General features: G+C 45.3%; 1 protein-coding gene across 1 annotated transcript; it reads right to left on the reverse strand.

The window, feature by feature from the left end:
• Positions 1–7,975: 7,975 nt before the first annotated feature.
• LOC120825103 (BOS complex subunit NOMO1) lies at positions 7,976–27,078 on the reverse strand. Its single transcript, XM_040186501.2, is given in 47 exon segments — positions 7,976–9,661; positions 9,919–10,011; positions 10,164–10,283; positions 10,480–10,581; positions 10,713–10,823; positions 11,612–11,695; positions 11,839–11,980; positions 12,083–12,210; positions 12,320–12,433; positions 12,569–12,695; positions 12,956–13,115; positions 13,217–13,299; positions 13,824–14,045; positions 14,145–14,240; positions 14,336–14,399; positions 14,574–14,661; positions 14,744–14,880; positions 15,490–15,621; positions 15,740–15,881; positions 16,145–16,322; positions 16,492–16,642; positions 16,756–16,861; positions 16,967–17,056; positions 17,331–17,468; positions 17,646–17,798; positions 18,685–18,757; positions 18,849–18,955; positions 19,090–19,190; positions 19,287–19,332; positions 19,425–19,514; positions 20,077–20,232; positions 20,234–20,317; positions 21,330–21,524; positions 21,673–21,751; positions 21,847–22,002; positions 22,085–22,215; positions 22,298–22,481; positions 22,640–22,737; positions 23,337–23,451; positions 23,705–23,850; positions 24,106–24,288; positions 24,587–24,734; positions 24,808–24,953; positions 25,050–25,378; positions 25,512–25,660; positions 25,771–26,035; positions 26,911–27,078. Coding segments are annotated over 47 exon segments (6,090 nt in total). The 5' UTR covers positions 26,927–27,078; the 3' UTR covers positions 7,976–9,529.
• Positions 27,079–27,177: the final 99 nt, after the last annotated feature.

Raw genomic sequence — 27,177 nt, forward strand, 5'->3', positions numbered from 1 at the left:
CTCCGTCCAACCTTCCTGTGTGCGCCTCGCTCCGCTTGTATCATCAAAGTGCAGCTGGTCGCGCGTGGCGCCCCGTTGAGATGTGTGTTTGCCGTCTGACAGCAGAAAGCTGTTGGCGGAGCACACGGAGGCCCGAACAGGTCGTACGACTTAACGCCGACTAGTCTCATAATGCGAGTCCCGGCGGTGAGCCAGTGACCTGGGCGCCACAGAGCGGGCCGCTGTTAATAGCTCGGTAGAGACTTGTAATGAGGTTATCAATTAGAGCGAGACTTGCTCTCATTTGTCCCCGTTATGATAGTCTTTTTAAAAAGGCTTCTGGGAAAGAGAAACTCGCTGTGAATTTGTAATCGTCATTACAAGGACCTAGAAGCTGGTGTTCCATTATCGTTTGTTTTGTTGTGAGCAGATGTTTCCAATGTGAGGTTCAGGATGTGCGCAATAAATTACCTGAAACAACAAGTGATGATGGACCATTACCCTAAGAGGGATAAAGCTACACCCTTAGAAGGCAGCAGATTATAACGTTTTGGATATTTAATTAATCTGCATTAAGGTCTGGTGCTCATGCGCAATACACAAACGTTGGCGCCTGAGTAACCTGCCTTTGTAAAAATGTAACTTCACTCACTCACTCAGCATTCCCCTCTGCAGCTGGCCAGCCGCTGCGAGCGCGAGGGTCCCGAGAGGTGAGCAGACAGAAAAAATAACCCGGGTCAGGGATCGTACCCTCCCTCCGGGGCCGAAGCCTCAGAGGTCGTTTATTATTCACATGCAAAACTTCGGCATGTGCTCCACCACGAGGGATGGCGAGAAGAAAAGTGGGACGGACGGGACAGAGAGAATTGGAAATGGCAGCACTCGGGGGCTACGGGAGCATGCGAGAAAGAGATTAACTGATGGACTTTAAGTAGCAAGATCAAAAGTGAGAGGAAGATAAACTTTGCAACAGACCAAACAGCGGAGAGCCATGCGTCCGTGTCAGACACTTGAGCGTCTCATTTGGCTGATTAGCACACCTTCAGTCAGGGTGGAGGAACTAATCAGCGAAATCACCCGCTCTTGTGTTTGGCTCAGACGCAAATCTGCGTAAACATGATTTCAGTGGCGAAGGGTTGAGCGAAGACCACTGAGCTTTTCACTTTGATTGGGGTAGTTTCAAAAATATGACTTTTTACCTTTCCAATTTCATACACAATTCACATTCAAAATAATAATACACAAACAATGTTTTTATATTAACAATGGATTAGGATTTAAAAGGGGATTAATACCCAATCCTGCAGTTCCCCTCAGCTATGTGTTGGGGGAGAATGGGTTGACCTCGCTACGAAAATCTGCATGTGAGTTTGAGCGTATTGGTTTGCTGTCGAAACCAGAAATGTTATTTTGTTGTCACTGCGCTCACGTCATTGTGTCTCCTCACAGCAGACTTTATGTAAAAAAGAGAAAAGCTCAAACTCGCGTTACCTGAACGTTACCGTTTAGCAAAGTTAACTATAGCGTCTCAGCGTAAACTGGAGCGCTCAGCAACTAAAGTCTGTTAATGACGTTGCTCTGTATCTGTTGGATGTAAATGCAAATATTCACTATATCAACTAAGCCAAAGACCAGCTATGCTGCAGCTTTAACACCACCAGTGCCCATTGGGGACACTGTTGATTGGATAATACTCATGTGGATCTTGTCCGTTGAGTCAAACTGCCAAAATGTCTCAAGAAATATTGCAAAACATGTCTAACTGACCTGAACTTCTGAGCTGCTGCAAGCCGCTGAAGGATTTCCACTGCATGCGCAGTGCATTATTACTGTGGTCATGGAGATTTCAGCACAGTGGGGTATGATTTAAAATGCAGGAGTGGCTTGTAGATACCACCAGTCGCCTCCGCGTTGATTGTTCACGCTAAAATAAACATCTCCACACTAATGTTCAAAGGTTTTTTTTATGATGATAAAAAGCGCATCTGAATTCTGACAGCGTTCCATCTACGTGTTTTCCCTCTTGCACCGAAGGCCGCCCACACTAGCTTACCCATTCCCACTGTGTCATCCCTTCATCCTCGGGCTAACCAACAGTGGAGGTCAGTGAGGATAAGTCTCTCACACGCAAACGCACACACACCCTATGTACCTCTTTTCCTCTCAGTCTGACAGCCTCTCTGCTTCACAGAAACACACCCATCAAATTAGATTTGCACACAAAACCCTGTTATGCTATCACTTGGCTGACTATTCAGCCACTTAATTAATCCAATTAATCAAAAAAGGTATATGCGCCTAATGAAAACATGTGTGTTGCATCCAGCGGCATCATCAGTATCCTCTCCTGCTCAGCAAAGGGTGAGACGGGGACACTTTAATATCGGGGTTTCTTCTCTTCTCCTGGTTTCATTACGCTCAATTATTTTGAAACATGGAATTTTCCACAACTATAGACTCCAGAAGCTGCCGACAGACACATGAAACGCTGGTTTTGAGTCCAGAAACGACGTCTTGTTTGTTTGTTTAATGTTGGCGCAGCCGTGTCTTGAAACCACCTTATAAAAACCTCATTAGAAGCTCCTTAGAACACAGATAAACAAAAGCAGAGCGCACATTCCACCCGACAGTTGTGGGAATCCATGCAAGATATGCAACGCAGTTTCATGAGGTGCTCTCGTGAAAAGGGAAAACTTCAGAACCACACCTTTCACACAAACAGTTCGATCACTGCATTGTGGTTGAATTAAGTCAGGCCCCAGATCTGGTCTGCAAGGGCAGCTTTAATGACTTCTTGGGCAATAATCAATGACGGTAGCGCCGCTAGCTGCTGTTAAATATTCAACATTCAAAGCTCATCCCACTGATGCGCTGAGAAAAGGTGTTGAATCCCTCCGGTCAAGGCTTCCTCCAGGGCGTCCGCGGCCTCTTTTGTCCCCCCCACAACATGACTTTAGTCAAGGACTTTTACAAGTGTGCTAAACTCCTCCGCTGTACACGCACACGCCAGACACACACCAGACATCCCTCTGTCTCCCCCTCTGCCTCCCTCCTCCTCCCCCTTTTCGTCAGGCTCCGTTGATCGTACAGATGACGGTATGGACTCCGGCACCAGTGTATCGGAACCAAGAGCTGAGGAGAGCGATGTCTGAGGGAGAGGAGATGGATAAGGGAGAGCAAGGGGGAGTGTCAGTCCTTTCCCAGAGCCCGTCAGCCTTTTTATTACCATAATCTCCGTGCTTTTATCACCGTGCCTGCCAACAAAAATCTCTAATAGGCAGTGGGGTGGCAGCTACAGAGACCTTACTGAGCGGCGAGTGGGCTCATTTGATGCACGCGGCGTTTGAGCATTGCAGGCGAGACCTGGAGGGCTGGAAAGGGCCGGAGGGCGGACGGTTCACCTTGTGCAGGATGGAGGGAGATGGCGGACTGCATACTGAGGACAGCCAGCGGCAGTGGTCAGTGTCACACACATGCTCGAGGAGAGATTTTTGGACAGGCAGAGGATTAGAAGGCAGCTTTCGTACATGGCTCACCTTCTGCTTCTGAGATGTCAGCGCTCATACGTCTGAGCCGAATAACTGCCTCGTAAGAGAAGGGCGAACACGCAGGAAAAGCGAGGTCGAGAAACAATAAAAGACGGACGGGACTTAATCTGACATATTTTAACTAACCTCTTTTTACACGACATTGTTTAACACAATGGATTGAAAGGGTCTCAAGGGAATGCTGGGGGAAATTTAGACTTACCAATTAATCTTACACCCACAGCCTTCTCTGAGAGAAGCCACGCAGACACGGGGAGAACATGCAGCCTCCACACAGAAAGGCCACTGAGTCAAACCCAGGCGCTTCTTGCTGACCACCACACCACCGTGCCCCCCAACAAAGCATCTTGTCTTGGATTTTGTTTAATTTGTCAGAAGAGAATTGGGAAGCCAGTTATTTGTTGATTTTTCTGATTGATTTTATCTTAATCTTTTATGTGTCCAAGCAAAATGTGAAGCATGAAGCCACTATTACACCCGTCAGCAAACTCTACTGCGTTGTCCCTTTTTAACTTGACGTGACAAACATGACACGTCAAGCACACACAGAGCCGTAAATGGAAGACGCATTCTCCCTCTTTTAGCTTTGTCTTTGGTCTCCACCAACTCCTGCCAGCTTCTACTGGAAATTATGCAGCGAGTGAAACTTGAAAAAAGGAACGTATTAGCCGAGCAGAGTAATATAAATATGGGTGTGCACAGCCGATACTTTCCCTGGTTTTTGACCCAGAGACACCATTTGCAAATCATCAACCGTACAAATGTGCATATCAAAGTTTTTATGTGGGATTGTGAAATGTTGCTGTCATAATGGCTTGTGTGACTAAACGCTTTTTGCACAATACTATTCTGATTCCCAGTCCCAGTGTGCATGGAGGGTGCCGGACTTTTAATGCCTTCTGTGCACTTTTGATCTCTCTGATCACATTATTAGAGGCGCAGCCACCTCCGCCATCATCACATCCGGCATACAGTAACTAGCTATTAGCTTTTTTTAAAGGGCGTCATGACACAGCTCCCGGCCTGATAGAAACCGGCCCTTGAGAGTCCGCCTGAGTTGTGTCGTCATAGACACCAGCTTCGGCTCCTACAAAAAAAGCAGCCAGTAGATACTACCACACATCATCCTCACCCCGGCACGTCGTGTCATCATCGCTCATGAATATTCTATTCCTCTCGCCCTTTCTCTAGCCTTCTCATCAGACGTCTTGTAAATGTGCCACAGACTGTGTGCCGTGCGCTCCTCCACCTCCTCCAGCTCCTCCACCTCCTCCACCTCCTCCAGCTCCTCTGCACTACAATGACTTGTGTCCCGGCCGATGCATTGTGACTGGTAGGGGTGACTCAGGCCGGGGAGCGAGCCGTTGTGTGTGGGGTGACATGAACGGTGACACGTTGATTCAAGTGCAGCAGACACAGGACCAGCCAGGACACTGATTTTTATTTCTTTTTGACAAGGCTTCATTTTTATTCAATAAATTATGGAAAGGTTCACTTAGAGCAAGACAGCAAACCTTGATTTGAAAGGTTGTGTGTGGTAAAGATTTAGCAGTTATAGTGTTGGTGCAGAAACTTCTCATCTGCTTTAAAATGCTTCCACTAATGTACACTTTGATGGGGACTTCTTATGAACCCAGAAGGATCTGGGACGGTCCCTGGAATAAAATCCAGGAGCTACTTAGCGGCTGTGTAAAGCACACAAACAGTGCTTTGAAAGCGACGGTAATGACAGTGAGTTAAACATGTCCTGAAGATCAGCTGTTTGCGTGAAATAATAGTTGAATGTCACTCAATTGTCATAATCATAATCATCCCTGTAGGAGAAATGACTGCTACACAAAAGGTACCCTAAAACTGTTTTTTTAAAGAAATATAAAAATAACTACTGACTCATTTGCAACAGGCTGCCATTTAGTATGAACTCGAGGAAAGGAACTGCCGACCCGGATGTGTGTTGTAGTTGTTTCTGCCTTCATTCCTCAGGTGGCTTCAGACAGACGTGGATCTGAGCGGCTCACACTAATTGGCTGCTTCTCTTTAAGACGAAGACTTTAATGCGAGGAGCAGCTACCGTCTGAAGGCCGTGCACTGAGCGGCGAGACGAATTCTTAATATTGAGAAACTTAAGAAAGTTCTTTTTTAACAAAATATATTACAAACATTAAGCAGTCAAATGAGTACATTGATATTGTTAAATGTCATTGTTATTTTTGTGTCTGTATATATGTCAAGCTTGAATAGTATTTACAGGCTCCATGCAGTGATATCTTTGTCTAAAATATGTCTATTTCTATTGTCTATTTCCAAATTTGGCAAAATATCTTTGAAATAACATATCTTTCAAGTGCCATCCACACACACACACACACACACACACACACACACACACACACAATCTTTTAGCTAGTGTCTGCTTCTTTCTAACTGTATTTCTTATTAGCGGTTTATTCTTTTATTATTATTTCAATAATACTTGATTAGGATCCACTTGCTTGCAAGTCATCACCAGGTTTAACCCTCACAGGAGGTGTCGGGGGTGTTGAATGCCAACAAAAAACAGTTTCTCTTCTTGTTAAAAGAGCAATACTTCAACATTGAAATAAAACTAAATAAAATGTGGGCAGAAAACCCCAATAATAGATACCTGATGATCAGATATGTCAATCAAGAGGGTCTAGTTTCATGTTTGCGGTCACCAGGATGAATCATTGGCTCATAGCGTGGCAAGGCGGCCATTTATTCATAAAATCTGCACAGGCACCAACATGCCCACTAACGTTAATAGTGATATAGGGCCTAGCTCACGTTCAGCCAAATGCACGCACCATTAAATCCATTTGAACAGATACAATAATGTTGTTTATTGGTCATAGTTGTAACAAGCCAGTAACTATTAACTTACTTTCAGCAGCAGACGCCGTGGCTTAGCCCTGGGATGATTTCGTTAGGAATAGCAGGGACAAATAGATCAGTCAGCGGGACGACCTGTTGCTAGTTTCTATTCCGCAGTTGAGAGGAGATTCCACAGTATTCCATTCATCATTGGCACCTGTTGGTGAGAAGCGGATGCAGGGGTAGGCCTTGGTTGACCATGACTGCTGATCTATTGGGCAATTTATCTTCCTCCTGCTCCTGATGACGTTGTTCTGTGACAACCTTCAGCAAAATTAGATTTAAATGTATTGGTAGCGATATAAGGACCGTTCACCTGAGCCGGTGTTTCGGTTCAAAGTGTCACCGTGTCATCTGGTGCCTTTCAGACAAATAGAGCTGGTAGTGAATTCTGCCTGGTGAGCATTTATTTGAACTGACAAAGTTAAAGGATTTCTACTTGTATTTTCAAAAGCCGCTCAGAATAACATACCAAGACGAAGCGCACATGTGCAGTCCATTTCCGACTATAAGAATAAACACTGCACACAATCATTTTTAAAATATCCAATATAAAGTTGGCTGGCCATTCTGATATTTATTCCAACAGGGCAGAATTGGCTACTGCTGTAGAGTTAACTGGCTTTTTAGAGTTTCATCAAAATACAGTTCTGGTCTTTCTGAGTGGGTTGCTCACGTTTTAGGAAAAACCTCCAAGCAACCAAGTATCATTCAGCTGAGACACCAAGTGACGCACTGTGCGTTTGTCAGAGTGAAACACTGACGGTGCATCGGGTGACAGAAGAGATTTGCTCACGATGCGGCATTTGCTAAGTGTACCGAGGGAAACTAAAGAACGAGCAAAAAAACATTTCTTCGATTTTTTTTATGAGAAACTGTAAAGAGCTTCATCGACTACCGTAAGTCCTTCTCACAGAACCCCGGGACCACCTCAATAAAAACGGAGCCCTAATTATTTAGGCCTTTACATTGAAATGACATTTCAAAATAGCCGCTGTTAAAAATCGCCTTTCCATTGGATGATCCAGCCAAAAAAAGGGAGCCTCCCAATTTGGCAGCAGGGTCGAGTGCAGAGCTGATCACAGATTACTGCTGTGGACGTAGTAAATGTAGTATTTCTGCATCTTGTCATAAGAAATATGCTTTTTTTTCAGACATTGACATGTGTAATCACTATATCAAATTGCAGCGTCCCAACACCACGTCTGTTGGGCTGCGATGCAATTCGCTGTGGTTTTAGTATTGATGAATAATGTGTTCTGCCTTTTATGAGCCAACAGTGGAAGGCAGATTACATTTTATCCCCCACTTGACACCTCCAAACCACAGAGGTTGAATATCAGTAAAGTGAATCTTCCTAAACCATATAAACTATCAGAGGATCTTAACCTCCATTAGTTTGTCCTGGCTGCTCCCTAAATGTACTCTGAAGAATTGTACATCATCAGGCTGCTGGAGAAGAGACACATTTTGTTCAGTTGATGTTTACGATTCTAAAAAGTCTTTACAGAAGACATCTGAACCTCCACTGCCCCCTAGAGGCAAACACGCAAGAGTCATCCAGCAAAACTTTATTATTTCAACAAAAACTACTAACAGATTCTGACAAAATGACAATTACACCACCCCAACCAACAAACGAATGAACTCCCCCTAAATGTAGATTTATTGGACTTTTAACTCAGATGTACTTTCCTTCAGTAAGACTACTTACTGAAGGAGAGTTCATCTTTCAGTTCAAGTCAGCACAACTGAGAGAAGATGAATTAAATAAGGGAAAATAATTGGGGTCCATAGTTTTCACAGTGCATTACACAGATCAGTGGTAAAACAAGGAGCTTATGAAATTACAATTTGGTCTTCTCTTTTTAAGTTTAACTGAAGGTCGTGACAGACCTTTTGTAGATATTCAAATTCATTTTTCAGCAGATGTCGTCATTCTTCTTGAATCTAACGTTGCTAACTTCATCTGACGGAATATCTTTCAAAAATAAATACTTCTGAAGGATATTCCCCCCGGCATACAAACTAGGTCATCATTTACATTTGATTAGACGTATTAATAAATTAAACTATCTTGTGTCCTTTAGCTCCCCACCACACCAAAAAAACAAAATGTCTCCTCGAACCGTATTCAAGCATCCTATCAACCACATTCCTGAGCTGAAGCTGACAGAAAGTTGATCACACTTAAAAGCTTATAAAAAAATACCATCAGAAGAGGAGTGCATAACGGTAACTCATGGGTCTTTGCATTTAACTAATGTGACATGATTGACAATGATACAAAGCGGTTATTAGCTCGCGGCTTTGGCAGTCGTTCAATCGCAGTTATTAGTTACACAATCCCACTTTTGTGATGCCGTTCAGGAGTTAATTCAGTTTCACCGTCAAAGCTACTGGGTCAAATAGAGGGCAAAAAGATTAAGTTTGTCAAATTAGTTAAGTAAATAGTATTTCTAAACATTTACAAATTACTCATGCAACCAGTAATACAAAACAGATATTTCTGATCATTTCACAAGCTTAAAGTCTTATTGATATTTGATTTCCCAGTAATCAATTTAATGAAACTTTATATTCTAAACATCCAATATTGGAAGTTTTAGTTCTTTCACGCATTCTGATGAAATTCCTTTGTGTATTTTTTTTTTTAATTGGTGAAACATATGATCATCCGTTATTCCTCACAGTCCAAATCCATGTCACAACTAATATCAAAAGCATCTAAGTGCCTTTAAACACAAGCAAAAGATAGAAGTTGACCTAGATAAATTACAAAGGTATAAAAATGGCTCATATTTTATCACAAATATTAATAACGTTCCGAAACAATGACCATGCTTGAGTTCTTAAAAAAAAAAAAGATAAAAAAGAAAACAACCTGTAAAATGTCAGCTATCTGTCCAGTGAATCGAATGGCTGATGAGGTGGTGATGCGCGCCGGTCCGCGTTGGGCCAAATTACATCTCAGTACACAAAATAGTTCTCTAGCACCTGCAACAAACTTCCAGACGGTCCGTGAAGCGGCATCTACTCCACGCAGAGCCGCGTGAGGCTGCGAGTGTATTTAGTGTACCGGGATGTGTCTTCGGAGGGCCGCCGTGTCCTCATGTACGTCTGGCCTTCGGCCTCTTGGCCTGACGTTTGGCTTCATCCAGAGCAGCGCTGTCCCCGCTGGCCTGGGCCATGCTCCTCACTCCCTGGATGCGGTTCACCAGCTGCAACAGGAGGGGGATTACCTGCAAAACGGGTTCACAGGAGGAATTAGAGAAAGGGGGTTTCGGGTGAACAGTTCTGTACTAAAAACGTCAAGAAGCTCTCTGGAATCAATTGTGATTTAAGTGAAAAGGCTTCAAGAAATAGGACTTTCTTGATGGCATTTCACATTTCAGCCCCACGTATGATGCAATCGGATTCCAGTGAGGTTTATTTGATCTAAATACATTGAGAAATGTTTTAAAGATATCGTCTGTAGCAGGCAGAGGTGATCATGTACCTTCTCGTGGTTGTACGCCGCTAACAGGAGCAGCAGAGTGAGGGGCAGAGCGAGGTAGGAGCCCTGGGCGACGTCCTGGTCAGGCACTTTACGCTGTGGGACAATTTGGCACAATTTACCTTAAAGTATCTCAGGAAACTTGAGGTTTCTTAGTGTTAAAACTGAACACGTCCTGTTCTCAAAAAGGTAAAAAAAAAAATATTGTCTATTGTTGAAAATGATGTGTCTAGAAAGCAGCTTCTTACGGTGGGGTTGAAGGTGAGCGTGATGTGCTTGTGGTAGCCGTTGGAGGTGAAGGTGACCTGAGGCAGAGTGAAGTCGTACTGCGAGCGGGACAGTGTGGAGTACAGCATCAGCAGGTAGCTCTACAGAGGAAAGAGAACACGGACTTCAGAGACACGGCCTGTACGTCTAGTGAAACACACAAAAGTGTCAACATCAAGGAGACTTATAGCGGCAGAATAACGTAGACTAGAAGTATTAGTGTTTTAGGACCATGAGGAAAAGGTTTTACAGCATTGCTTTTTTTTTCCAATAAAGAGCAGAAATACAAGCGGCTACCTCTCCATCTCTGTCCAGGGGAGGGAAGTTGAAGAAGAGGGACTGTGCCAGAGAGACGCTGTTGATTGGGTTGTCCAGATTGTCACTTTTGTAAAGCTTCACCTGGACAAAGAGGAAAAAGTATTAAAACGCCCACATTGTCAATTCTGCAGCTTCCTGCTGTTAGAATTGCAGGGTGATTTGCAGAAATGTCGGCACCTTTTATAGAAAAGCACCAAAGTTAATAGTCCTACCGATAGTGTTGCGAGGTGTTCGGGGGATGTGTGGACATTTCCACTGAGGTCAAACTGATTGATTTGCCGGAAGGCGATGATGTTGACCCCTTCAATGTCACTGCTTCCGACCTGAAGGGGAACAAAGAGCTTAAAGTACAGATACATCCAGGGGCTCACTCCGAATGAGAACTGTGGATAACGCTTTCTTTGTACAAGTCACTCGACGTGATAATAACTGAGAATTAAGGGGAATTAAATGCATTTCCAGCCTCGCCAGAGAGATTAGGACGCTTGCACTTTTCACACAAGCTAAAATGATGAACTAAGAGGTTTAAAAGTGCAATGGGATTACCGCTGTTTTTGTTCTGCGTATTGAAAGGACCCATGTGATGAGGCTGCCGATAAGCTACAATCACAGGGTTCCCACCGTCAGTTCAACAATTCAATTACAAAAAGTTTTCCATTCCCTCCTTTCCAACTTTCACTGCCGGGTGTAAAAAGGAAAATGCTATGGTTTTTAAAAATGCTGCGTTACTGTCTGGACTGAGAATTAGGAGAGTTATTGAAGTCCAAAATGCCTCTACAATGTCCACGTAGGAGCTGTTCTGAAGCTATTGATCATATCGCATTATATTAAAAACAGAGATGTCCAGATGAACTTTTCAGCAGTCCTTAGGGTGCTCACAAAGACTTGATGTTTGCACATCTTTTCAGGCAATTAGTGTTGATATAACCAGCTCCAGACGTCCTGTAGAAGGACCTTGGGGCTGTTCCCTTTTGTTGTTCCCATTTGCCTCATGACTAAAGATACGAATACTTGTAGTGGTGACAAGTTGTAAAAACCGGACCTCAAAACCAATAGCTTCACAAACCTTGTGTGTGAAACAAGGAAAAGCCGTGAGGACCTTGCTTCTTACCTCTATGGCTCGGTGCTGTGGTAAAGCCCTCTCTATGTGGTCGTTGCCTTCTGCTCGAAGCTGAATTACATATCTGCAACCTGGCTGCAAGGGAGCAATGCTTGCATTTAGTCATATGAGGTGTAGTGTAAAACTAAAAAAGATTATACACAGTAAAAGCTTCAGCATTTCGGACATTCTATGTGCTGCTTACAATTTGCCCTTTAACAGTGTCGTAGTACACTCACCAAAAGACCCCTGAGCCTGAAGCGCCCCTCCTCATCGGTGACGGTGTCCTCGCTGTAGAGGCTACACTCGCCCTGCCCCAACGCCTCCACGGCCACATCCCTCTCTGCGTCCCCACTCAGAGACTGCACTGCTCCGTAGCAGCTGGGGAGCAGAGACAGACCATGACGGCGTTTAGACTCACACTCTGGGGACATTTTTGGACCCCAAAAAAACAAAACACAGCACCAAAAAGCATTTGTATACCTGTAAGCGGTCTTAATACCAGCAATGTCAATACTGAGGTTTTGACCTTCCTCCACGGTGATCATCTGAGACACCGGCTCAAAGCGGAACTCCTTCATCATGGGTTTAAAGTAATACTGACCGGGACTCTGAGGAGAGAAGAAAGCGGTGATTTCATCAAATGGGAAATTCGCTAGAGCGTCCAAACGCGACAAAAAGAAAACAATGGGGAAAGCAAACAAATTGTTATATCTGTACCAGGTTATTAAAAGTTAGCAGGCCCGTGTCCTGAGTCAACAGATTGGAGCGAAACTGTCCTCCGCTCAGAGACAGGAGGACACCTGATAGGGGAAGACCATCCTCCGATTTAATCTAAAGCCCAGAGGGAAAGAGAGGGAGTGAGTACATGTCATGGATCTCATGGCGACTGGAGTATCAGCGTGTAAAAATAGCTGATGAATGCCGGCATGAAAAAACGTATGGGAATCAGTGTTGATGCCATTGTACCGTGAAGGTGACACCAGCCAGAGCGAACGCCTTGAAATCTCCCTGGGTTCCCTCCACAGGACTGAGGACGAAGCCCTCTTTGCTGGCACTGATGTTGTACTGCCGGTCGCTGTGGAGCGGACCCACGCTGAGGGAAGGAGAGAAGCCAAATGGGGGTCAGGGCGGCATGTCTGCAGGAGGCGTATTTCATGCTGCGCGCCTTGTGATTACAATACTCTCCCACAGATAATGGTGCAGGATGAGATTAAAACTTAAACCATCAACGCTAATGCAGTTTTAAAAAAAAGGAAATAGAAAAAAAAAAAAAAAGGTCACTTTTGACCCTCTTTACGGCTCATATGGTGCAGCCTTTGAGGGCGCACAGAATTGGGATTGAGGTTGTCACACCTGTATCCTCCCATCTCATTAGTGGCCACAGTGATGAGTGGAGCAGCAGCTCCTCGCTCAGTGATGGAGATCTCAACACCCTGGAGCTCTGGCGACACCTTTCCCTCCAGGAAGAGACCAGCGCGACCTGCGATGTCCACCGGCCGACCGGGACACGACTCTGTCCACAGAGTACAATTAGTTTTCAGGTCACAGAGGAGAAGATATTATTTATCCGTGTTTGATAGACTATTGTGTGTGTGTGTGTGAGTAGGAACATACCTCCAGTAATAGTGGCCTCTACCTCAGGCGGGTAGAAGAGTAGTTCCTTGGATGAGGGGGTCACAGTGATCTTCTCTCCAGCCCTGTACAGCCACACAGTCCATAGTAAGTCACTGCACCATTCAGGGCTAAGCACGACTCCCTGGCATGGTACTATTATAATAATTATAGTGATAGGACGTCCGCTTCCTTCCTGACTACAAGTGGCAGCAGACAAAGTGGATGTGACGCACAGCTCCCTGGGATCACATCCAGCTGTTGGATGTGGTGGTCACCCCACAGCTCTCGTCTAGGTATCCTGCCCTTGATTGCTAGTTTGTTGAGCCGGCAGCTAGCTTGGAGCTTACGCTAGAAAATGTGTCTTTGCGGTAGAGCAGGTTGTACCGAGTACTGTGGTCCGCCACAGTTCCTGCTTGTACCACCAGACTAAACGGCTATTCAAGTAAGCAGGCTGGCAGCTGGATGGATTAGCCTGAATGGATAACTTGTTTGCTTGTGCCTTTGAACTTCGTGACAGTTCCGGCTTGGATTCTAGTCTGGCTCCTGTCTCTTGAACAGAAAGGATGCTGGTGTGTGTGTGTGTGTGTGTGTGTGTGTGTGGCCTGACCTGGCCCAGTAGGAGAACTCATAGTGGAAGGGGCCCGCCAGTTCATCAGCCTTCTCTTGGATGGGAGGACTGTCGTCTCGGGCGCCTCCGTCCTCTTCAGCAGCGCGGCGCTCTCGTTCCTGGCGGCGCAGTTGAATCTCCTGCAGCTGCTGCTCCTGCCTCGTCTCCTCCAGGCTGCGCAGGGGGCCGAGCACCAGCGCCGGCTCACTCTCAATAGATGATCTGAACAAGAATAAAAAAAAAAAAAGTAAAACATAAGAGACGTACATTCGCGTCTGAATGGCCAACAGGGTTTCCAGCGTAACCATGGCGACTCATTACTTGATGGTCACTGTGACGTCTAGCATCTGGTCGGTGGTGATGAGCCCAGTCATGTGATGCCGCACAGCGGTCAGGACCAGGATGCTGGGGGCCGAGCTGTTGAACACAGGTCGTCAATAGAGGGTTCCACTGGACGTAGGAAGGGCTGATTTGGGGCTGAAATGATTTGTGAGCAGCATGGCATTACTTACGTATCGTAGGTGTAGAAATCCTGCTCAAACTGGTGACAGGAGCGAGGTGTGACTTTGTAAACTCCTGCAGAAGGGATGGACGTTTTTAGTTGATTCATGAATCTGCTCAAAAGGCTTTTCAGCTCACAGCAGTGCAATAATGGACAAGGGGACCCTTAGCACACTGATATTTATATGTACTTCATGGGCTAATTCAAAACACGTTTAGCTGCTAATGGGCCGGGACCATGAACCTCACCAGGCTTGGAGAGGCAGAAGCGGTTGACTCCCTTGGAGAGGTTGTACACGCCGACGTTCTCGGGTTGGCTGCCGTCTTGGAAAAACTCCTGTGCAGTTGGAACCCATTCAGGTAGAATCAGAATAACAATTTTAAACTGCCACGACCCACACCAGGTACTGACCACTCACCAAAGTAATGGCATGGGAGAGGGAGCAGCGCAGGATGTAGCCGATCTGCCTGAACTCCACCCCCAAAACATCAGAGTCCAGTACCTCCACTTCCATAGACTTGTGCTTCCAGCACCACTCCTCATGAGGAATGCTCACTGACGGGGGAAAGCAAAAGAGACAACAACAACAACTTACTTAACGGATGTGAACGTTTGTTGAAAAGAATTAAATCCGTCACACCAGCAGAGGAGGAAAACTGTCTGAAACAGCGATGGCTTCAGCTCGTGGCTCTTCTTAGAATTATCGTTGCAGAAGGATGTGATCTCCTCAAAGTAAAATAAGTCATTCGCTACTTGGGCCAGGCGACATCACAAGCAGAGTAAACAAACCCTAAAAGACGCCGTGTGTGCAGATAAATAGCAGGCGTGGAGCGGAGAGGGAAATTCATGCGGCACCAGAAGGTTCAGACACATCGGCTGAATAATTGAGCTTCCTTAAAGCTGCTGCTAAATATCAATTATGATCGGAAGCTGGTAATTATCAATTGATTTCCACACAATCCTTAGGGAGTAATTGGATTTCTGAATAGAATGAAGGAGGAACTGGTTCATGAGCCGTGGTTGGTGGGATTTCTCTTTCAAGACTTTGTCTAATGGTGACTGGTTTTTAATTTGTAAATATCATCCCCAAAGTTGTTGCAAAATATTAAAGTAACACAACTATAATTCTATAATTATTAAGTGTTATTGAGATTGAGTCCTGACCTTTGTATTTCCCCGGTAAGACATCGTCAAAGGAGAAGCTGAGGATGTCGCTGCTGCCAGACAGAGCCACCGTCCTCCTCTCCCCCTGCCGACTCACTGGCTGCAGGGTCACCGACAGGTCATCACAGGACGCTGGAGGTCAATCGGGGGACACACGCTCAGTAAAAAGGCCTCATAGTTTCATGGGGTTGACGCCACATGTACGACAAAAAAAACGGTGTTGTAGAAGTGTAGAGGAACCGGTCCTCACCTAAGCAGTAGACTTTCCCAGAGACGGAAGCCATGAATTGGGTGAAAAGCAGGTCGGTGAGGGGGCGGTCCACAACGGAGACCTCCAGGGCCTGAGGCTGCAGAGCAAGGCCTGCCTTCACCTCCAGCTCGGGGAGCGACACCTGAACAGTGAAAAATGAGAAATAAGATTCCTTATATATATATATATATATATATTAAAATTACACAAATACTGGCCATCTGAAAATCAAGAGTTAAGTTGGCCTCTTGTAGGTTTAATCAGTAAATGGCAGCAAGTAACTGTGTCCTAATGAAATGTCTGTTCTAAAATCTTATTGTTAAAGTTGGTTTGGATTCCGTACAGTCGAGCTGGAAACGTTGTGCCCCAGAGGGATGATAACAAAGGAGGTGCTGCCGGACTTACGTGGACACTGTACTCTCCGGGTTTGGCCTGAAAGCAGAAGGCCCCCTGATGATCAGAGTCCACCGTCCTGCTGGAGGCCTTGTCTTGGCCTCGCTGTGTCAGAGTGACCTTGAAGCGGCCCTGCTGCTTCATGCCCTCCGGCAGCCGGCTGATAGAGATCTGCCCACACACGCTGAACCTGTGTGTGTGTGTGTGTGTGTGTGTGTGTGGGGAGGGCAAAAAGAGTTTAACGTCAAGCCAATTAGGCGCGTTGGGACCACTGAGGCAGATGTTTTACGATCCACTCCCAAACACGTGCGATGCAAGAATTTAATTTCTCTGCGAAAAGGCATTCAAGACAGACGCACCCAGCTGTGATGATGTCGGGGAGCTGTGGTGTGCTGGGGGCGATCTTCACTGTGACCGACTCAAAGAGCATGAGCTCCTTGCTGACACGGATGGTGTATGTACCGGCCGTCATGTTCTCCAACCGGAAAGAGCCGTCCTCCTTGCTGAGGACTGTGAGGACACAACGTTACACTGTTAGTGTGTACACGTACCGTAAGGGATAAAGGAATGTAGCGCTATTGCATTTACACACAGTATTGACACATTTCTGGAGTCTTCTCTACCTTTGATGTGGTTGTTGAGGGATACTGTGGCGTCAGCGACGCCTTCCCCACCGACACTGTTGAGAACTCGGCCGGTCACAGAGAAGCCCATGACGCGGAAGATGGGCTGCGTGAGGAGACGAACACGAGGTTAAGTGCATTAAAAGCATTCTCATTCACGAGATAATGACAAATGCTCAAATGAATATTGAGAAATAAGTTGATTCTTTACCTCCAGTTTCAAACTGTTGTGTTCCACCTTGAAATTCATCCTTGAAGGAGCGACATCGAATGTTATTCTCTCCCCTCGGTAGAAGGGAACCTGAAGGGAAGGGAGTTCACAAAAGCAGAATTACTAAAAGAAAACACTGATTTACCAGAGAAGCACAAGTTACAATGTAATCCAATTATGCTCGTCCATCTTCCTGCAATAGACACCCTCAATGCATCTGTCATTTTCTTACTCTTTGCTAGTTTTTAGTGGTGGTGGCTGCGGCAGACTCTGCCTTGGCCGTAGTAGATTCAGAGTCTCAGCCTGGGGTTGCATTAGAACAGAGGGGGGGGGGGCCTTCTTGGGCTACATGGAGGAAGCTTACCACGGTGTACTCGCCGCTGGCCAGTGAGGGGAAGGTGAAGGTCCCATCTTCCCTGGAGAGAGCGCTGCACAGGTAGACCAGGGAGCTGTCCCCAGGATCGGCCCCCTCCACTGGGGAAGAGTTACACACCCCGACGTCCTGAACACAAAAATATAAATGTTGACTTAGTTTTGTAGTTAGAATTCATAGTAAATTCCAAGATACTCCTAAAATTAAACTATACCAACTTTCTCCAAATACTGCAGCATCGATGCGACCAGTCCCTCAGAAATCTTCCTTCCTGTTTCTAAAGAATATTTAAATATTCGCGTTCACCTGTTTCTTGACTGTGGCCGAGTACAGAAGGAAGGTGACCTCCTTCATGGGCTCGCCATCACTGCGCACCTCCCCCGAGACATCGTAGCCCCCGACGACCAGGTGGCCGGAGGCCGGCGCGTTGGCGTTGGAAACCAGCACCGAGGTGGCGCTCTACGGGAAGACGGGACAGTGAGGATGGGAATAACGTCCTCGTCAGGAGCAGTGAGATCACTGCTGGATATCATTAGTTATAAACCCGCTGAGCTGATTGAATTAACAACGGCGCTGACCTCGGGCGTTCTACAGTACCGAGGACACCCCTCGGCTGGAGAGCTGCGTTACTCGGCTGTGTGTTAATGCGTCGGTAGGAAGAAAACGATAGTGATCAAACGCAGGTTTATTCTGACTGAAATGATTTGTTATAAAACCTGCTGATCCGTCCCAAAACACCACGTCTTATTTCCATTGTTTAAATCATCAGCCAGGTATGCAGAGTTAAATAACGGATATATAGTGTGATTTAGTGTGTACAGATCGCTCTTCTAAATAAAAACTGTTAAGAGATTGCGGGGAACATTTTGTGGGAATCTCAAATTATAAAGAAAATGTGACCATGACAACGTCTCGCAAAGTAATCTGATCAAATAGACGTCAGCGGGACGAAGTGTTCGAGCAAGAGCAAAGATCCTTGCGAGGACTCACAATGACCACTAGGAAGTTTAGGGAGGTCGATGGAAAAAACAAAATGATGATTAATGATCCGTCCTTAATGATCCTTAATTGTCATTTGCAAATCAGAGAAAATGCGTATGTGAGTCCCTAAAGCTTCTTCCAGTTCTCATCCTGATCTTCAGGACAGTTTACCAGCGTATCGCTCCACCACAGAGTTTGACCCCGTAGCTTTAAATAAAAGGACAAACCGAACTTAAAAGAACAGAACCCTAACTGAAACGTCTCTTTAAAAAGGCACGGGCGACAAGACATACGAAAGGTTCATGTGTCTACGTAGTCCGTACTGTTGTTGATGCTTAAATAAAAAGGAAGTGAAGGTACCGACCTGCTCCAGAGTCCAGGAGGGATGTGCAGCTGTGATGTCATAATGTCCAGGGAGTACCTTTGAAAAGGTATACCTGTTTTAGGAAGACGAAAAAAAGGACAGTTTAAGATGCATTCGTTTACTACAGAATAACACGTTTGCGGGAGGCGGGAGGAGCCACTTACTTTCCTCCAGGCTGCGTGACGACAGTCTGAAGTCTCTCCTCCATCCCCACTCGGGTGAGTTTGACTTCTACACCAGCGGGACCCAGGAGATGGCCTTTACTCAGAACCTGGACAGAGAGAGAGAGATTTATGACTTTAATTCATTCATTGAGCCGCCTGTGTCTGCAAATAAGCTCTCAGGGTATTCAATACAAAAAAAACATTTCCCCTAATGAGGTGTGAGATCCTTCAGAATTCTCACCGCTCCGGAGACTGAAAAGCCATTAAAAACAAAGTTGATGTCTTCTTCTTTCGTACAGATGTCAGTCACTCCATCCACGTGGAGCTCAACACTCGTGGGCTCTGCGAGGGATGAAAATCGATCACACACACGGGCATTTCAGCAGTCTTAAAAAACATTTGGTAAATTGTGGGGACATTGCTGTTAAATAATCTTACCAAAGCTCCACCCGAGAGGGGGCTCAATCTTCAGAACAAAGTCTCCCTGTGTGAAACAGACCGATTTATAGGTTAAAACCACCACCAGTGAAATGCTTTATTTTATTTTTTAAATATTGAGTTAAATTAAAAGGTTACCTTGTCATAGAGAGGGATCATGAAGTAGCCATTGATCGGAGCACAATCCGTCTGATACTTCAGGGAGCCTTGTTTGGTGTACAGTTTGATCTGATCATGGAAGAAGACAGGAACGGTTCATTGCGTTATTCTAAACTACTACACATTGACTGAACGGGCGATTGTTTGAGAATGGAGCGTCAGCTGTCATTCACAAAGGAAGGGGTCTGTCTGGGGTTTAGTTAATGTCGCTGATCAAGCCAATGGCTAATCCGATGCAGCCCGTGAATGAGCAGGGATTAGGACAGAAGACGAGCACTTGTTCCTCTGCAAACACCCGCGTTTGACACGGATAACTACTGTGAAGTAATGCACGTAGCGGGTTCTGGGTCGACTGTGACCGCTAGAGTTTGTTACATCCGCAGTAAATAGCGAACTAACGTTAGCAAATGGCTACATTGACGTGAAGTTAACGTCACATACGTTCTCCCGGTATGTATTTTCTAGATAGATAGAGGAAAGTTACAGACAAAGTAGACTCTCGCTGTGGTGAATTCATTCAAACTGTCATTCAAACAAATCTCCAGTCTCCGTTCAACCTTCATCTCACTACGTCGCAGCAGCTAACCGCTTGCTAGCGAGCTAGCTGCTAGCGAGCTAGTTGCACTCTCACCTCGATGAGGGAGTAGTTGATCTCAACGTCGGACTTCACGAAGCCGCCGCACGCCACCACGATGTCATCCGAGGACACGGTCAAGAACTGGGAATAGGTGATACAGAATAACACCCAAAGGGCTCCGACGTCCGCCCGGATCGTAATTCGCAACATATTTATTTTTGCTTCTTTCAGCTGACTGATCTCTCGACGAGCCGAGCAACAGCACGCTGCCTCCGGTTCCGTAGCAGCTGAGATGCTGTCAGTGACGGAGCGAAGCGTCCGGAGTAGCGACCCCTAGTGGGCCGGAGGCAGAGCAGCAAGCAGCCCGTGCGACACATTATATATATATATATATATATATATATATATATATATACATATATATATATATATATACACATATATACATATATATATATACATATATATACATATATATATATATATACATATATATACATATATATACATATATGAGATATATATCTATGAGATATATATATATATAGTACGACCGGTGTGTGAGCTCAGAAAGACGCAAGACAAGTTTGGTACATTTCAGTATTTATTGTCCAACGTTACATAATACAACACCCCCACACGCGTAGGATGGAGTAAGCAAAATGTTCAGTTGTAAGTAACCTTTGAGTGAGTGAATTTGAGTGAGTAAAAATACTGGATTGTACAGTATTTTTCAGTTGTAATAAAAAAATATATAAATATGTGTTTTATTTTACCCTTAAGATTGATGGGTTTTTCTTAATGAAGATGTAGATTTTATATATACTATTTGGGTGTATAAAATCTTTAAATAACTAAATCAAAGTGTTGGTGAAATGTTTAGAGGTGGAAATGTATTAGTTCTTTGCATTATTATGTTTTCCCCTCAGTAGTTTTGATCATGATAAATGGTAAAAACACACATTAAAAGCCGGAAAACACAAAAGTTATAAAAATAGGAAACACTAGTGTTAATATGTTTAAAGTGCAGACAATATAGAAAAGTTTTTCAAACTACAGTTGTTATAGCAAGTCCTTCTCAGAAGGAAAAAGATGCACAAGAAAAAACCCACCACAAAACACCTGACAAGCAATGATAGTTTTGGTTTAAAAAAATACTTAAACATTGCGGCCTAAAAGCTTTATGATGATACTAATAAAACATACATGTAAGAAGGTCCATAGCAGCTCATATCCTTTGTCCCACATGCAGTTTGTCTATTCAGTACCTGGCTTTTGTTCTGTATTATTAGGCCCTTGCCTCACACATGCGTGGAGGAGTTAGGAGGCGGCTGTGCCAGAAACACAGCTTCATTAAAGTTGTTGGAGAAGCTGGTGTGATAGCTGGGGCTGCTTCTGCTGCTGCTTCTGCGGGGCTGGGATTTGGACACCGGTGAGTTGACACCTGAGACCATCTGAGCCTGGCACAGTTTTTGGATTAAGAAACGCTTGTCACGGCCGTCCTAGAAAGAAAAAAAAAAGACGTAGTAGATCCCGATTTCTTGTAAAAACTCCAATGATTCAGCATGGTCAATGTCTAATTATGAGAAGAGTAAATATAGAAAACTGGACCAAATAGATTAAACTAGACTTTGTTTTGGAAACACCTACCATTGCTAGTTGCTCCCTTAGTTGGTTAATCACTCTCTTGTGAGCTCCAGCCAGTGCGATCACATAAAACATTGCCAAACTGCATGGGGGGGGGGAGAAGTGTTGGACAGTATAACCAAAGAGAGAAAACACCAGTTGTCATCAACAGATGGAATACCCGACGGAACCACGTACCACGTGACAACGAAGAAGGAGACGGCGAAGGCCTCGGATGAGAGAGCAAAGAGGAGTGTTTTGATTCCATGAGGCAGCTGAGACACGGTCGCTGGCAGCACCTCCCAGGAGGTGTTGTAATTAACAAACGGTCCACAGGCCTGGGAAGCGTTTATTCTGTGCAACGAGAGGTGGGTGAATGAGCCGCATGTAAACAGAGGCTATGAGCGATGCTTCGTGCATTTAGTCATTTACTCACTGTGCCAAACTGAAAGAGACGGGCAGGCAGGCCAGAGCGAGGCCTATCAGCAGCACGCCCAGGAAGAAGAAGTTGGAGCTAGAAGCGCGGAACGGACGCGTGGCTGGGCGGCAGTTGGCCATCAACGAGACCTGAAAGAGCGGATGGAACGTAACACATCTCATTTTGATCCAAGTTAAAACAAAAAGGAAAGCAAGTGTGATGCGGACCAACCTTTTTGATATAGAAGATGAAGATGTATTTAATAGTGCAGATGGCCGGTAGCAGCGGGCTGTAGAACGTGCCGATCCAGCAGATGGTCTGACCGTAGACGATCTCTAGCACATTCTGAGGAATAGCGAACTCCTGCTGGCCCCACCACTTAGCCAGGCCACAGTCACAGTAATTCACTATCAGCCTGGGTAGTAAGAGGGGCGACACGAGGACACCGTTACAGATGAGTGAGAACTAAACGGGAGGAAGACTTCCACCTAAAAGTATTAGCGCAGGAAACGCTAGAACATTTAAGCACATTCAGATTCAGTGGAGATGTTGCTTTTAAAGACAAGAACTTACTTCCTGGGAAACTCCACAAAGATGGTGACTGCGACAATGATGATGAAGTCAAAGATGGTGAGTTTGTACATCTCCTGGCCCACACGGGTCTCCCAACACTGCGCACAACAAGAAAACAGGCATGATGACGCAGAGATGAAAGTGGGTCTGATGCTGGCACCTACGTGTTATTCCAAGGTGTCAATGTATATTACGAATGTCAAATGGAGCACTTATGCCCCGGATTTGAGGTAATACAGCTGCACACTTAAATCTTTTACCATTGAATAGCTCAAGCAATACATTAAGACCACGAAACGCCTGCATCCAAGCGGTTCTGTATTGTTTTTCACTCTTTCATGTTTTTTTTAAACAAAATGCTTTAAACAAACGCTTTACAGTTTTTGGGGCGTTGTCGCTCCCTAATTGAAGATCGCCTCTCTTTTTAAAACAAAAACATTTTGATCGCGTTTTATCGCAGCTTTGGCCCGAGTTCCTTTCAGTTACCCATATTAAATATATCACGTTGAGTGTGTACTTTCGTCGTCTGTACACTTCTTGTGAACTTCTTGCGTTGCAGAGCCTGAACTGATGTAAAACAAAGGATGTGATCGTATATCTCAATAACCGGTATCAATCATTAAAATAAACCCTTTATCTGCCCCAATATGGGACAACCCCATTGCATATTGTACAGTTAGGCAAGAAAATGACTTACAGAGTAAAGCTTGTGGTTATAGCCACACATGCAATGCTCCTTGTCACATTTAGTGATCTGAGACCACAGAGAGAAGAGCAAAACCCCGATACTGGTCAACCGCATGAAGACACACCTGCAAAGAAAGGGAAAAAAAGTCATTAGTACAGAAGTGGCCGGATGGCCAAATTGTCTTTTTGCCCCCTGAGGTTTACACCAATTTATCATTTCTGACAGAACCGACTTTAAGTACCCAGTTCCACTTTTTGCATCATCTTTTAATGGCAAATATGTCACTTGTTTCCTAATGCAATTCTTTTTCAAGTACACCTCAGCAGTAAAGAAGGGTGAATAAATGTAAACGGTCCATGAATGGGGGTCCGCCGTACCTCATCAGCGTGAAGCGGATCTCAAACGCAGGCGAGTAGTCCTCATAGTTGATGATAACAGAGAAGAGGAGGGGGGTGATGAAGTTGGCCATGGTGATAACAATGGATGGTAGATACTCATAGACAAGATCCACAATAAAATTCTCCTGCAATCAAGCAAACAGAGTGGTTCCGTTGAAGGTCTCTGCCTTCATTCAGGACATTTCAGCCCCAAAATGGAAGGAGGACATTAAAGAATCAGGAGGTAATTTTATAGAAAGAAGATAAAGGATAAAACACATGAATAAATATTGATATTCCAGACACAGAATCTGGTTTTAAGTGGCTGACTTGGAGCAGTGACAAGCCGTTAACCGGAAAGAAGGCGATCTAGAGAAAGGCCAAGTGGAGATCAAAGTTACCTTATTATTTTTGATCTGTTCTTTCTGGGAGAAGACGGTGGCTACGTAAATGCTGTAGAAGCAGCTTGCCAGCACAGCGATGACAAAAAGGTTGAGAACGAGGCGGATGAGGTAAATCCGACATTTCTCTTTACGCGTGCGATCCGCTATTTTCTGTTTGATCCTCTCCTCCTCCAAATCCGTCTGGGGATATAAGAGACAAACATTCAGTGGGTATAAAGAGAATAATAATTTGCATTCTGAGAGAAAGAAAACAAGAATTGGTCGACATTCCTGAGAGGAGCTTTTTGAAAGGCTCTTAAAAATAAAACATCCCAAAGAGAGGAAATGTTAAGCTTCTTCTATACTACATACGGCTGTAAGTATTTTTTTTCCCTGTTACGCTGCTGTTTATGTTTACATGGGACTCTGAGCGTGCTTCTGTTAAACTCCCCACAAATGTCCTACGAAACAATTGGTTGAGTGCAAACGAACGACTGACCTTGAGCTCGTAGAGCAAACTGCTTCTCTTCAGCCTCACTGCGTTCTCGTTTGTTATGCAGAAGTCCCAGCCAGCAAAAATCTTGTTGCAGAAGCTCTGAAAGCGATCCTCATCCTGAACCAGGTTCTGTTTGAATCCTGTGGCAGACCTTGAAGAAGAAAGATTCCAAAAGTGTTACATGCTTCCAGAAACTTCGTTATTTCCTAATGATTTTTCTTTACCTTTTAACTATCCATATGAGACTGAGGAACAGGTAAGCTACAGTGACCAGCAGGTAGGCCAGCGGCAAATTGTAAGTGCCGTTCGGAAAGTATATTTTGTCCACTTGGTAGTAGCCGTAAAAAAGATAGGTCTGTTCCAGAAAGCCCTGTGGAGAAAAGCACAAAAATGGTAAGTGAAGAAACCAACTTCAAACTCGTTTTGTTCATCCAGAATCCATTAGAGTCCAAGAGGGAGGACTTACTCCACCCGACAGCAGATCTGTAATGTGCTCGTGGAAGATGACCAGACCTCTACGGGCGCTGCTTGGATAAACCCTGCACGGTCCTCCTGCGGTCACACACCGGAAGAAACGAGCTGTGAGACGCAAGTTCATGCTCAAGGTCGAAACAAGCAAGCGTCCTCTCTCTCTCTCACCGGCGTTCTGGTTGTAGGTGATGTTTCCCGAAGCGCTGGGGGCTACGATGATGGGTAACATGACGAAGCTGAACATAAGCACGAAGATGAACAAGTTGAGCGCGACCAGGAAGCGCAGGAAGGAGAAGTAGGACAGGATGCCTGTGCCGAACGTCCCTGTTGGGTGTAAAGGAGACGAGACGGAGAAACACACTTTTTGTTAGAGCAAAAAAAACTCATTTGGGCCATCCGGAAATCCACGAATGCTTCTGAGGCTCGGGGACGGTCCATTTCGTTTCCCATCTCTCACCCTCTATCAGGTGGATGTCCCCCCTCCAGAGCTTCAGAGAGCTCAGCCGTTCATGAGCATCGTCCCTCAGCCTCCTCAGAAACCTGCGGGCGCTCAGCCTCAACCGTCCCAAACGGCCGAGCTCTTGATTCTCCTCCTGGCGCTGCGTTCTGGGAGTCAAACGCAGGCCACATTACGATGTACATACCCGCCCAACAAAACAACAAGCTCTGTTCAATTCCTCTTTTTAGGAACAATGCCAGAGTAACAGGTGTCCTACTTGTCTGTGCGTTTCTCCGCCATGGTCTTGGGCAGTTCCCTGACGGGCCTTTGGGGAACCGGACTCCTCGGTTTCTCCTCGTTTCGGCCGAATGTGCTCACGCCCCACTTCCCGCTGCCAGAGGAGCCCAGTCGGGCTCTGGAGCTGCTCCTTCGCTTGGAGGCGACAGTGGACGACTTCCGGCGGTACAGCAGGGACTGGTAGCTGGGAAGCTGGTCCAACAGTGGGTTAGCGTTGACTCTTCCACTGTGGTCAGTGTAGAACACTGGAACATATGAACGGACACGGTTTCACTAGAGGTCGCGGCGTTTGATCAAGGCTACCGTCTAATAACAACTCTCCCAGATGTTATTATACGGTTCAACCTGACACGAGGGCATGCAATATTTCACTGGACCGATGCAAATTGTAGCGACACACTGCAATGATGTTCAGAGACGGACAATCACACAACAAACACAGCTGCCAACATTGGCGTGCAATGAAAATCCACTGAGGTCAAAAATCTGGATACAAAGTCATCTTTCATGTCTTATCATGAGGACTTCCCATGGAAGCCTTCGAAGGGGACTTAATATCCCCAATAAAAACTGTTATGACTGTGATAATAGGTGAAATGTCCTTCATGATTCTGTATTAGATCATAAGTGGGACATCAGTGTGTCCGAGGGAGAGGACATCAGTGTGTCCGAGGGAGAGGACATCAGTGTAACGCAACGAGCCTCTCAGTTTCACTGCAAGAAGAAGACATTTCACAAAGTTTAAAATAACGAGAGCGAGTGTTGTTTTGTGGCGTCCGCCTCTGTCGCCCAGAGAGCATTTTAAAGACAAAGTGTGTCGCTTGTAGCGAACAACCGAGCGACAAACACGGACTATTCGGTGTGTTTGTGTCTGCGTCGCCGGGGACACAAAGTTGACGTTGAGCAACACGCAGAGTAAAAGTAAAAAACGCAAACAGCGGGTTGTTAAACTTCAGGGGGGGCTGAACCGAAACGAAAGTAAAACAACCCCCATATCCCCCCCAAGTTGTGACTTGTGCTCTTGCTAAAGGATCTTTATCGCACTAAAGCGACGTTAGCATCGTTAGCTGCGGAGCTAACGGGTACGTTACTTAGTTAACAAGGATCGTTGCAAGTTTACCTGAGTCGACCTCCATCGTTTCCTTTTGTGAATACAACGAACAAACAAAAACAATCCAACGTTATTTAGCGATTTCCAGTCGAACTTTACTCGACCAGCGGCGATGGTTGTGACGTAGCTGGTTGTGACGTAGCGGGTTGTGACGTAGATGGTTCCCTCTGCGGAGCCACAGACCACTTCCTGAATGCGGATCATGTGGAGGAGGAAAAGTCTGCGTGCTTGTTTGTTTCACTGTTTTGAATACTATATATATATATATATATACAT

Source organism: Gasterosteus aculeatus, chromosome 9 (genome assembly GCF_964276395.1).
Source record: "Gasterosteus aculeatus chromosome 9, fGasAcu3.hap1.1, whole genome shotgun sequence".
Classification (NCBI taxonomy): domain Eukaryota; kingdom Metazoa; phylum Chordata; class Actinopteri; order Perciformes; family Gasterosteidae; genus Gasterosteus; species Gasterosteus aculeatus.